General features: G+C 38.6%; 1 protein-coding gene across 2 annotated transcripts; it reads left to right on the top strand.

The window, feature by feature from the left end:
- Nucleotides 1–423: 423 nt before the first annotated feature.
- Nucleotides 424–6,933, top strand: Tral (LSM14 family protein trailer hitch). Of its 2 annotated transcripts, none has more exons than XM_076390452.1 (7): nt 424–622; nt 1,681–1,835; nt 1,960–2,155; nt 3,197–3,398; nt 3,583–3,870; nt 4,366–4,545; nt 4,958–6,933. In XM_076390452.1, exons 1-7 carry the CDS (start codon nt 502–504, stop codon nt 5,265–5,267), a joined length of 1,452 nt encoding a protein of 483 aa, XP_076246567.1. In that variant the 5' UTR covers nt 424–501; the 3' UTR covers nt 5,268–6,933. The 2 variants fall into 2 exon arrangements, with proteins under 2 accessions (XP_076246567.1, XP_076246566.1); XM_076390451.1 differs by having other exon boundaries at nt 1,960–2,260.
- Nucleotides 6,934–13,370: the final 6,437 nt, after the last annotated feature.

Below are 13,370 nucleotides of genomic sequence, written 5' to 3'. Positions count from 1 at the left end.
TGACTCTATCAAGCATACCAATATCGTGGGACCAACATTTTGAACGTTTGAATTAGTTCGAGAACGACTATACTGCTTACAATACTCTATAATTCTACAGAAACATAGTTAAAAATGATTATCCTTAAACTAGTATCGAACTAACGATACTGTGTAATTTAAGTTCGCTTATGATATTCAAAGTTCTCGTAAATATAAAAGAGATGATTACACATGCATAATCGAATAAACATTCGATATAAGAATGCAGCCTCTGTTACAATTTCCCTCTACGATGTTTAATTGTCAAAAGCTCCGAGAATTTCATTTATTCTCAGCTTTGTTAGATTCGGAGTTTTGTAAGGCATCTCGGGGTCCGTGGGGGCGTGGCGCATGCGCAATTTCTGTTGGTAGACTTGGCAGTCCGCTGTCGACCATTGGTGTCAGCTGGTGGTTTCGTCAGATGGTATCGTGAATCCTATAATATCACGTCGATCGCCGTACTGAAGGAAAAGATTCAAGATGAGCGGAGGAATGCCAGAGTTGGGCTCGAAGATTAGTTTAATATCGAAGGCGGACATTCGTTACGAAGGACGACTCTTCACCGTCGATCCTCAAGAATGCACGATCGCTTTAGCTAATGGTGAGTCTCAAACCAAGATGGACACCCGAAATCAGATTTTGCCGCTGTTCCGTTTCCCGGTTATTTCGATCTAGTACCAGCCGCTAATAATCGCCGACTATGCCCCGTTTCTACCTTCGTGTCCTCTGTTTGCCGATCGTTTTCGATCGATTTGCCGTATTTCTGTCTTTATCGCGCTCGAAAATGCTTTCGAAACGGTCGTTATCTGATTCGTCCGGTAAAGCTTGGATGCAAAACAACCGGGGTCACCCGTCACTTATAACGGGTGTTTTGCCCGATATTCGTGATTCGAACGTACGTTTATCGGAATTTATTCGTTTAATATACTTTTTATTCTCACGAGCGACGGAATTTTTATTTAATATCCTCGAAACTGAGGTAGATACACTCCTTTGATGTGGAGTGATTAAAAGGGAAAGTTAGCTATGTCACATAAATAGTTTCTAATTGAATAATCGTATATTTTTGTTACAATGATTTTAATCGAATTAAGAAGCTGAATAAAATTGGAAATTTTGTTGAGGAATTGATGTTTGATCGCTTTTAATTTTGCTTTTATTGAATGTTAATCGAATTGATTTTATGATCTTTGAGGAATAAAATAGGTTAAATATGCAATGTTAAAAGTAAATTTTATTGAGAGCAGAATATTTTCAATGATAATAGAAATTGTGTGGATTGTATTAAGATAGGTGGTTTCAAAGCCATTACTTACATCCACCATTGTCTGAAATGTTTGTGTTTCATACTTGTCCTGTTTATGTCTCCTGTCCTTTCTTTTTTCTGGTATATTACAAAACTGTTAGAATAGATCGTTAAATTTGAATTTTATATGGCTTGTATATTGAATTTATTCAGAATATTAAGGGTTTAATTCATAATTTATTTTATATTATCTCATTAAATAATATATATTTCTATTTCACATATTATATTCCTGCAAAATAATAATACAGTACATATTATGAATTATTGTGATAAATAATTAATACTGAAATATATTTAATAAATAAATACCTTTTTAAAATCTATGTTATTTTGTTTTTTCTGTTATATAGTTCGCTCCTTTGGAACTGAGGATCGGGAGACGCAACTTCCAGTGGCACCACAGAATCAAGTGTATGAATACATTTTATTCCGTGGCTCGGATATTAAAGATATTCGGGTAGTCAACAATGTTAGTTCTATTCCAAATGATCCAGCTATTGTGCAGGTAACTAAGATTTCTTTCTTGGCGTATTTAATGAGCAGCTTATACATGGAATGTTGAGATTATATAAAAAATATAATTTGATGACCTGCAATTGCAGTTGCAAAATAATTCTGGTTATTTATAGATGACGGTGCAACCGTCTATGAGCCAGCAGTCATACCAGCCACAACCCAGTTATGCTCATCCAATGATGGGTCAGATGGGCCCAATGGGTGGTCAGTATGGAACACCCTATGGCATGACAATGGGTACCATGGGCCCGGTAATGGGAATGCCAACTACTGCTAGAGATCCTCGTGGACCAATGAATAAACAGCCAAGTGAGTTGAGCTTGGGCTCCGCTGAACCCAATGCCATCTCTATCCCAAACTCACTACCGACGGCCAATGTCGACCCATTACCAAAAGACCAATCTCTGGAAGATGGTAAACTGTTTTTGCTATGAACTATCCTTTGCCAATGGCATGCTTGCTGCTTCTTTGGTAATGCTTGCTAATTTGTAAGATCAAATTTTTCTCGTTTTTTTATCGATTAATTACTAGTTTTACATAACGTTCCTCTCCTTAACTGCTTATACTCTCTTTGCTTATATTGCAAACTGTATTCTGATTGTGACATATTTAATTTTATGCTTGGACTAGATTCTTTAAATTCATGTAGGTAGATTTTGAATGCTTTGAGCACATTTTTTAATTCTGTAATTACTGATTATGTACAGAAATACTTCAAAATATATGTAGCACATATATTAACATAAAAAACTACATATCTTTTTTTACTTCATGTTATAGTTGGCTTTTTATATTTGCTTTGCATACTGTAGTGTTAATACTTTGTGTCTTACTTACTCTAATACCTTCTATTTATTATACTGTAATCAGTTAAATATTTTTCATATTTTTTAATAATAATCACACAATAATATAGTGATATATTTTGAGTAACTGGCTTATTTCATATATAGTTTATAGATACAATCAATTATGCCCAGTGTTTTCAACAGTTTGTCTATTTTATAAAAACTTCTTGCATGTGAATATTTTTATTGCCCTTATATTTTTTAATTTTCCTTTAAACATATATTTGAGTTTGATTTGAAAGCATTATGCATTAGCAAGTAACATAATAGCAAGAACAGTTGAAATTTCGTGTAGAGATCTTTTCCTAAAATTACTTTCTATGCAACGTAGATTTTGCAATTATACTTTGAGCTCGAATTAAAAACATGATATCGAACCTACTTTAAATAGTCCTGTATTGTGTTGAATATTTGAAAAAACTGTACATGTTTGGCCTAGAAATCACTATCGAAGTTATCGAATTAATCACAGAATATAATATTGTTTACCTTATTGCCATAGGTGTGTTAGACCTTATTAGCGGTGGCTCTAGATCAACAACTCCAACTTCGTCCTTATTGACACGAAAAAGTCCGACCATGGATCAGGGTATTCAGGTTGGGCACCAGCAGCAACAACAACAGCAGCAAACTGGAAACATAGGGAAGCTCGGTGACAAAACAAACATGAGGACTATTCAACCTGCTCGACGCGATCATGAAAGGTAATAAAACTATAATTCACCATTACTTGTAAATATTTTTCCACGCAGAAAACTACCAACCCATCAATTTTAAACACATTCAATTCAAAGTTTGCTAAAATTAATTCGTATAAGATCAAACGAATTCGATTAGAAAGTGTACAGCGATAGTATCTCAAAGATCATTTTTTATTTCTCTTTTCAGCCATACCGGTAACAAGACGGGAGGCAGTGTGTCGCAATACAATGAAGGAAAACGTGATTCGATGAAGCAAGACGGTCAAATGCAAGGTCAGGGTACCCATGCGCAAGGCGGCAGGGGGAATCGTGGTGGTTGGATGAATCGTGGAAACATGCGAGGGAGAGGAAGGGGGGGCCGTGGTGGTTTCAGAAACCAACCTGGCAATGCTGGCGGAGCCAAGCCGAAGAACACTTTGAAATTCGACAACGACTACGATTTCGAGCAAGCCAATACCGAGTTCGAGGAGCTGAGGTATCGTACTTCCTCCTGTTCGACAAATTTATCATTTAGCATGGTCGTGCCGGATTCATTTCAAGTATGTTTGAAATGACCAAATGTGGAAACCATGCAAGATTAATGTTATGCATTTTTTAAAGTGACTCATGATTATGCAGTTCATGTTTTGCTTACGCGATGCATCGACAAGTGTCTTTATCTTTTATAACAAGAATTTATTTAACCTCTTCACCTACGATTTTCTTTCGTAATGTTGTCACATTCGCTGCCGATCTGAAACGGGTGAATATCGCAAACTGCCAACCACAGAGCGCCCATTAGGTGAACATAGATCCCTCACGCGATGTTGCGTGATCGGTTTCTTATGAAAAATCCTCATCTTGCGTTAGCGCGTGTTCGACAGCGGAGGTATTTGTAAAAAGTGCACGAGTTAGAGTCGTTGAAAAAGGTGAAGGGGTTAAGACACTTACAATTGAAGGGTGGATTTATTTTGGATTCTCTGTATTCCAGATCCCAGTTAGCGAAAACAAAGATTGACTCTGGTGCTGATAACGAGAAGAAGGATGACAGTGGAAACGAAACTGGAGCAGGTGAAGGAGAGCCAGAGGAGGAGCCAGAGATTGTTCATTATGATAAATCGAAATCCTTCTTCGATAACATCAGCTGCGAAGCTGTCGAGAGGAGTAAAGGGTAAGTGGACGAATCTATAGTTCAAGAAATAGTAGTTGGACACTGTTCTGCATTAGTATATTAACCCACAAATAATTAGCTTTAAGAAATCGAGTGTTTTATATTTTTTACTATAATATTCCATCGATTTTTTTAACGTAATTACTAATACTATTCATTAAAATAAATATTTACATATAAGAATGGTAGCTTACAAGTAAAATATAACCTAGTTCGTTTAAAACGCGAGAGTTAATTATTGGAAATAAATGGTGCCAACACTCGGATAGTTTCCATATAACTTGATATACCTGGACTGTATTCGCAATTTGAAATTCAATTTTTGTTTAACACATTAATGCAGAACAGGGTTCAATTATAATAAATGTAGTTAAAGTGCTCGCTAAAAGAAGACGTTCGAAAATTTATCCAGTCGATTCCAACGCACGGATTGGAGGACAGAGCGCAAATTGAACTCTGAAACGTTCGGCGTGGCGTCAACGAGACGCGGTGGTTTTCGTGCACGTGGTTACTATAATCGTGGAATGGGCGGCATGTACCGAGGTGGCGGTGGCACTGGTGGTTCCGGTTTCCGAGGCGGCTACAGAGGAGGTTCCAGAGGTGGCAACCGTAAACCCGCCAACCAGCAACAACAAAACAACCCTGGCAGTCAAAACCAGCGCACGACCAACGAACAATCCGCCACCCAATCGCAGCAGAATAGTCGCGTTGTATCTTTTTGAATGAACAAACGCGCGCCACTATACATATATAAGTATTCTCTTTAGTTTAAGATTTTTACGATACGTGCTCTGCCCTTATGGACTGATTTGAATTCAAGTTTAAGAGGGATTCAGTGATTCAAGGAAACGATAAAAAGAAAGGATAATAGGAGTTGGGGGGGAAAAGGAAAGTTCTCTGAGAGAACTTTATCGAGGGTCTTTTGTATCAGCCACGCAGGAATACCGTAGAGGGGGGATTAATCGATGCTTTGCCAAGGTCCTGCGTTTAGAAATTCTCGACAAATAAATATGAATCTTATTGTTGTAAGTAGTTAATTTCGGCACTCGATATTCAGAGCCATCATGTCCTACGAGTTAACGAAACGTCGATTGCTTATGAACGTATAATAAGTACAATAAACCGTTTCGAGCTCCCAGTTCTACTCGTTTGAACGCCAATCAACTCGACAAGCATGCAACTACGATTAAGAAAACAATAAGAATCTCAAGGAAAATTTTTTGTAATGCAAATGTGAACGCAGTTATCTAGAAAAAGAGAGTATAAGCACGACACGATTTTCAAGTAAGACAGTGGGAAATGACTATTGATTAACAATTGTCTGTGTTGCATGTATCGCGTGATTCGGTTGAAGCGCATAAGAACAACACTGTTGATTACTGCTTCTTTCTCGCGATTAAACGAAACGCATTGTTAGGAAAAAGGAAAGGGGGGAAGAAAAACTAACAAGTGGAGCATGCGTACAATTGCAAATAGGGTAGGACAATATATTATGGTTATTTCGAGGCAGTCAGAACTTTATTTATTTAAGATGATGACCGATACGTATGCGAATTAAGATGAATTAATTATTTTACTCTTATATTTACCAGGGGGTTTTGATTTTTCGATAGGGAACGTCTACTTGTTCCTCACGATGAAGCATAGAAACGGTGGAAAAAAGGAAAAAAAAATATGATTTTGTATGGTTCTATAAAGATAGGGGCGCGCGTGTTCGCGCGCGCTAAGCTGAATCGTACATCGATGTATTGACTTATTAGTTTTTTGAAAATATTGAACGTGGTATGTTAGTGGGTAAGTGAAAATGAGAGAGCGAATGCCTTGCTATAGTTCGACTGCGTTTAATAGCTTCGAGTTTCGAAGAGACAGTTTTGATGTACGAGGACGCTCTGCCGCGGTTCCGCAAGTAGCGTTTACGAGAGCAAGACTCTAAAAAAAAAAAGCATGATAATGTCCTTAAGAATATAAGACGCAGAAAGAAAATAAGAAGAAAGGCAGAATAGGTATATTATTTGCGACTGTTATTTTCTTATGGCTCGTACGGAGTCCCAAGCGTATACAGAATATATTACAATACATAACATGAGATTTAGTTACGTGTAAGTCGAAGAGAAACCTCCATAAACTATCAGTAAAAAGTTGCAAGGTAAAGTAAGGGGAAGAAAACAAATAAATGCATATAATGAGTAAATGCTAAGCAAATAAAATGAATAATAGGAAAAAGGAATATGGGGGAAAAAGAGAAGAGAAATATAACTTTTAAGTTTTATGCATTACGCGAGCAAAGAATGCACGTCGTTTATGCGGTTTTCCGATAATGAATTTTTGTTTTGTACAGCGGATATTGTGATTCCCAATTGCTGAAATAATACTGAAATGATAAAGCAACGTTTATTGTACTCTTTAAGCCCACCAAATTACTTTCGATGCCAGAAACAAAGAACAGAGAGAGAGAGAGAGAGAGAAAGAGAGGGAGAGAGAGAAAGAACGAGAGAATGCGAGATTTGTTCGGAAAGTATTTGTCAATTATATCATTGCTTTTTTTCGTATTTGAACATTGTTCGGCGGAAACACTTGTAAATTGACAGTACTAAACAGAAGTTTCAAATAAAAGAGACACGATCATATACAAAAACATATCACTCTTCTCAGCTTTTAATCTTACATTTGAACACTTTTCGAGCAGCGTTCACGAACTGCGATCTCCATGCAAATACTACTCGCTGCATCAACGAATCAATACAAGAGCAACGAAGCTCACAATCTCGTTCCTCACCACAAGTGGTCCCAAACTGCCTCTGGACCACTTTTGCCACCCCGTCGCGACTCCAGGCCGACAGTTCACCGCGAAAAAGGGGAACCAGAAGTTCCCCATGCTCGCTGGAAGTTCAGAGCGGCCCCGACGTTCTGTCGTTCTCGCGGAACGCGGAAGGTCACCACCGAGACGCGTCTCGTCTTCGTTGTCCCCTCAAGCGCAGCTCATCAAGCCTGTTCGCGTGTTGTCGCAGACCTCTCTTATCGGGCGACCTTTCGTCAATACTTTAGTCTCCACCAGCGTGAAGTTATTCTTATAAGTGCGGCGCAAAGTGCGCGGATCTGGCACGTAAACCTCGTATGGACCACGGCCATTCTCGATGACCCAAATGCTACCAGACTCGCCTGCCCTTAGTATCGACATTAGTCCTTGAGCCACTACGTAAGGCCTGCGTTAATAATACACGATGATGAGACAGGAGATAATCGTTTTTCTTTTAATCATGGGCAGGGACACTCACGTTTGTATGGAAAATTGTTCGAGGCTTTTCACGAAGTCTGCCTTCATCACTCTCGAGAGCAACTTGTTGGGACTGTCCACTGTCAGCGCGGTCTCTGTCAAGCCGGGGCACAACGTTATCACGCGGACACCGGTCTTCTCGTATTGATAACAATCCTGGCGCAAATTTCAGCTCGGTTTTATTTCTTTCAGTGAGATGATTATTGAATGGTTTGGTGGACATTGTGAAGTAGAGTATTCTACTGTGCTTGGGACTGTTTGTACTGAATTTACTGAACGTTTATAATTTTAGAATAAGTTTTTGTAATTTTGTAGAATATCAAGAATAGCATTAGAAGATGTAAAAAGAGTTCTAATTATCAGACTCTCCATGGAAAAATTGAATCACAGTTTGCATTGATCTGTTACTAGTCTCATTTGTTGGTTTGTTATCTCGAATGCATAATTAGTTTCAACACTATTTTGAGAACTGAAATAGCTTTACAAATACTTCAAACATATGCAATAGTATTCATTGGCTATACGTACTGTAATGAATATATTCGAAATAAACACTCAACAAAAATTGTCCCTAAATAGAATAATTTAAAGAATATTTTAAATCTCTGTCTAAATTATCGAACATCTCTTTCAGTAACAAAGTTATTCCAGTAAGCTTCTAATTGTTTCGAATAATTATTCTATTAGTGACCATTAAAAATATGAAACACCTTTCTAAAATAGGAATTATATTGTGTAATATTAAACTTACTGCGAGAGACTGTGAAAGACCAATAATAGCGTGCTTGGTGGCCGTGTAAACCGGAAGTTGTGCCGTGCACCGGATGTCAATGTGCTGGCTCACGTTCACCAATGTTCCCCCATGCCCAAGTTGCTCCCGACTGAGGTACTTCACAGCCAACAAGGCAGTGGAGATCATCCCTCCCTAAAATAGAAACATAAATGTAACTCCGTCAGCAAAGAAGGTAAATAAAATAAAAAAAGACTTATTGTCACCACTGCTTACAATATTCACATCAATTTCCCTCTCCCACCTTCGTTCGTCCAGAATGCCAGCATTGTTTACAACGATGTCGATGTCGTTCATTAGCCTCAGGGCCTCCTCAAAAGCCTCTGCGATAACAAAGATAATTACAGATAAAGAAAATGCAAGAATAGATGAATGGAAGAAGCAGGTACTATACGATGCACGTAGCCATTCAGATTTTCTTTCACTAATCAAAATATTTATGTTTTCATTAGATCAAGGTTCAGGCAACTATCGTTATCAGTTACGTGATTGACACTTCACTGGCGCTTTAGGAATTCGGTAAGCGGTATCACAGTGTTATCTCGCGACCGATTATTTATCGTATTTTGTCTGTGCTAATTATGCTCGATGCGCTCACCAGTCGTTCGCTCGTTGTTGGATACGTCGACGTGGATAAAATGTACCCTCTTCTCTTTGTAGGACTTCTCCACGCTCAGTTCTACTCTTTTGCCAGCGTCTGCGTCGATGTCCAGCACAGTAATTTTCTAAAAATCGATCCAATCGTAGAAAATACTCGCAAATTGAATACCATGGCTTTTAGTTGATCGAACACTTACATTGGCACCGTGCTTCAAAAAGTGATTAAGAAAAGCGAATCCCAAGCCAGCGGCGCCTCCAGTGATAAGGACGTTCTTACCAGAAACGAGCCCATTTATGGCCTCGATTTCCTTCGCCTTCTCTGACGCGGAGGAGCGCCTGCTCCTGTTGCTACCATTGCCGTTTTCTGCAAAATTTATGTAACGCTCAGTGCATGCTCTGATTCCAGAACCACCAGTTAATGGTACCAAAATGGTACCAGAAAGTGGAGAAACTTTTTTAACTCCTAGGGGTGTCAAATAAAGGACCATGCTGCATGGGCTGCAGTCCGAAATTCAGCCAAAACTGCTAATATTGCTGAAGCTGTATCCACTCTGTTACGTAGTGTATACGCTATTCGACAGTTACAGCAGTCTCAGTTAATTTCGAACTCCAGCCATGGTAGAGTATCGAGATAAAAAAAAAAAATGAAAGAAAATAAAGCAGATGAAGCTCTCCAAAATGAATATATTTTTATTTCATATCTTCACCATTTGGAGTACGATCGACGTACCCATTTCTTTGCAGGAGGAACTTGTAACAAAACGAAGAAGAGTCGCTTGGAAGATGTCACGCGAGGTGAGCGTGTTCAGATTTACTGAAGCGCGAGAGGCCTTCGTCGATGGTATTTATACATGTAGAGAAGCGTCGTATCGCGGTGATTTCTGAGAGACAGATAAGGACGACGCGTCTTGGATTTTTATCGAGGGGCTGACTCGTGGAAGGTGGACGTCATTCTCCTTTTCGCGTCGTTTCTCAAGGATAGACGGATATCGAGCACTCGATGTTGGCGCTTTTAATTGACCCTTACCGACGAAAGTAATTAATTCAGCTGTGGCTAGTATCGCTGGCAGATTTCTCGTGGCTGTCGAAAAGAAGTCGAAGCATTGTGAAGCTTCCCGTTGTGCGAGGGCGGCGTCTCTTTTCAGAGATAAGCGTAATTACAGTCATGACGATGACGCTCGTTACCGATAAATCTGCAATTTCCGCGAGTTGCGAGAGATAGAGCATCCTTTTGGATTATTTTGAAAAGAGGCTGTTTGGTTCTCCTTTGGAATTTGCAATTTTAGTTTTTGAAAAAAGTGGAACATGTGGATAACTTAGAAAGACTAAAATTTAGTTATTATTTTAATATAGGTACTTGCCAGATATTCAAATATAAAATTAATATTACCTTCTATAAATACTATTTAATATTGTTATGATACTGCTATTTCTGTTTTATATTTCTCATGTAATAGTATCTCATAAATTAATTAAATATAATTATGACCTGATAAGACACGGGTTCTTGAACGTACAAGTAGGTACATTTAAATTACTTGACTCAATAAACCTAAAATGCAAAACAACAGAGCAAAATTAAACTTTTACAGATATTGTAATCTTATAAATTAATGTCTTCTTGCTCACTTAATTTACTCTATAATTATTCTCCTACTCTTAATTAAATAATTAAGATACGATATTTATCAAAAAGAGTGTAATCTCTCAGTTTTAATCAATTGATAAAATCTTAAAAACTGCTTCTGATAATTTTCCAGCAACGTCATCGAGTAAATTTCGTGGAACCAAGATTGGTCAAAGTTCCCCCAAAGGTCGTTAAATGAAACATGGCGCGATATCTATCGATTAAATAAACCATTACGTGACGCCAATGGAAATGCGGTAGCGGTGCAACGACCGTAAAAATGCACAGTCAATCGTCTCTCGATCTCCAATCTCAGATTCCCACGAATTAATGTGTCGAAAGGAAGCAGAGATCAAGGCATCTCCGCACTTTCCTTGACTCATCTCCATTGAACTCTGGCAAGAGGCAAGGGGAGAGAGACACTCAGAGAAACCGTAATGCGTCATTCGTTCGACTTTTTTGTCATCTACAGATAGCAGAAACCAGATTCGATCTTCCCTCTTAATGCTCAATTTTTCCCTCTCCTTTATCTAGGAAAAAAAGCCCAAGAAATTGCGACTTCTGGCCACCCCAAAGACGCAGCGAGTTTCGTAGCGAATACCTCGAGCTCCTCGAATTCCTCGAGTTCCTCTTTTCGCTGATTCTTATCGCCTCTTACTTTATTTTGCAACGCCGCGGACCGTCTTGGAAAATATAATTTATTCGCGGTGTCGTGTGGCGAGCAGGCACGATAAAGAGTCGACGTACGCGCAGCTCGTGCTTCTTGGTGCGTTATCGCTGGAAAAAGCGCATTTATTGTGCGTTTGTCGTGCGCTGCCGATAAATCACAGAGAAACCGCGCGTTTAAGCCGCGATACTCGGAACCAGTGGAAATCGGTTCGCGGTGAACTTTACTCCGACGAGCGACCGACGAACCAGAGCCAGCGCGTGCACCATTTTTCCCCTTTTGTTCCGTTGCCACTTTGTTGCAGATTGCGGGGCGCGTGGGAACACATTGCGCCAATTGCATCGCGAAACGTTGGAACACGCGATCATTTCACGCCTGGTTTCTGACTGTGTTGATGAATAAGATGAGTTTTACTTTAGATAGGGTTTCATGTGGGATTTCCTGTTTGAGGATTTTTCTTGTGAGACTGGCGTGAGGGAGGGAGATTTATTAGGGGTGTTGATGTTGATTTTAATTGAGATTTGATTGGATCTGTGATAGATTGATTGGAAAAGTATGTAGAATTTTTCTGGTGTATGATATATTTATATTATTTTTTATTAGTTGCTATTTTGAGAAATATTGTTGAAAATTTGAATATTTGAATATTTGAAAATTTGAATATTTGAATATTTGTATATTTGAAAATTTGAATATTTGAATATTTGAATATTTGAAAATTTGAAAATTATAATTCTTTCTTTCCTCAAACTGACATTCAATCATTTGTTAACTGAAGTTGCACAGACGTTCCCCGATGAGTTCTGGAAAATTCTACAATGTAATATGAAGAATTAATCAGCAATGAATGTGTGGAATATAATATACTGATTGCAAGAATACAACCCACTGCATACTATCAGTATATTTTTCGTATCTCGTTCTTTATTTCGTGCAGAATCTTCAAAGACGAAGATACACTATCTTTTGAAGATTCCAAGTTTTCACTAAACAGACACTTCAAATCAGCAACCACCATCGTTCTAATTTCAACTCGATATAAAACTCATCGCTTTAACACCCAGCATAAAAAGCATTGATACCTAAAAAATTTCCATGAAAATATTTCCTCTATCAAAAACAAAAATGAATAAAGTAGTTTCATCGTAATAATGGCGTCTGTCGATAATAAATGCAATTCTTTTGAAGATAATATTAAAAAAGTTACAGAGAGTTGGGAGACCAACATAGAAGTGTCATTCACATATACTGGAACGGGAAGTTTCTCTTTCTTTTCAGAGTAAAGTGAGCGTCACAACGCTTCTTTTTCCAAGTATAAAGGAGGAACTGGCAAAGCCTGATTTCGCCCACGAAGCACCGCCACATGATAAATATTTTTCCTGCGGCTGTCATTCTTGATTCTCGCCTCCTCGTAGATGCTAAACGGGATGTTGCGGGTTATCGAGTTCACTCGTCCCGATTATGAAGTTTTGTGCACCGAGCACGTCGATTCGCGACGCACTATCAGCATCAGCACACGGTCTCTTATCACCACGTGTACCGATGCGACGTGAGCCTCTGTTTCAAGAAAAGTGTACTGTAATAAAAAGAGGAGATCACTAACTTTTCAACTCTTCCAGCCTTTTTTTTCTATTCTGGAGAGTTCGAGGAGATGAGCATCGCAATTCACGCGAGCTCCTTCGCGTAATCGAGTCTCCAATGGCTGGTAATAACGTAATGTGTACGACCCATGGGAGTCGAAAACTCTTGCTACTTAGCTTGACTCCTGAAATATCAGAGGGAAGGTTTGATAGAAATTACATTACGATTGTGATTAGTTATAATTTCACTGAGAGCAGGAATTTTGTATGTTTGTAATGGAAGAAGG

This window comes from Calliopsis andreniformis, unplaced genomic scaffold (genome assembly GCF_051401765.1).
Source record: "Calliopsis andreniformis isolate RMS-2024a unplaced genomic scaffold, iyCalAndr_principal scaffold0022, whole genome shotgun sequence".
In the NCBI taxonomy this organism is placed as follows: domain Eukaryota; kingdom Metazoa; phylum Arthropoda; class Insecta; order Hymenoptera; family Andrenidae; genus Calliopsis; species Calliopsis andreniformis.
This window is presented reverse-complemented; position numbering and strand designations above follow the sequence as displayed.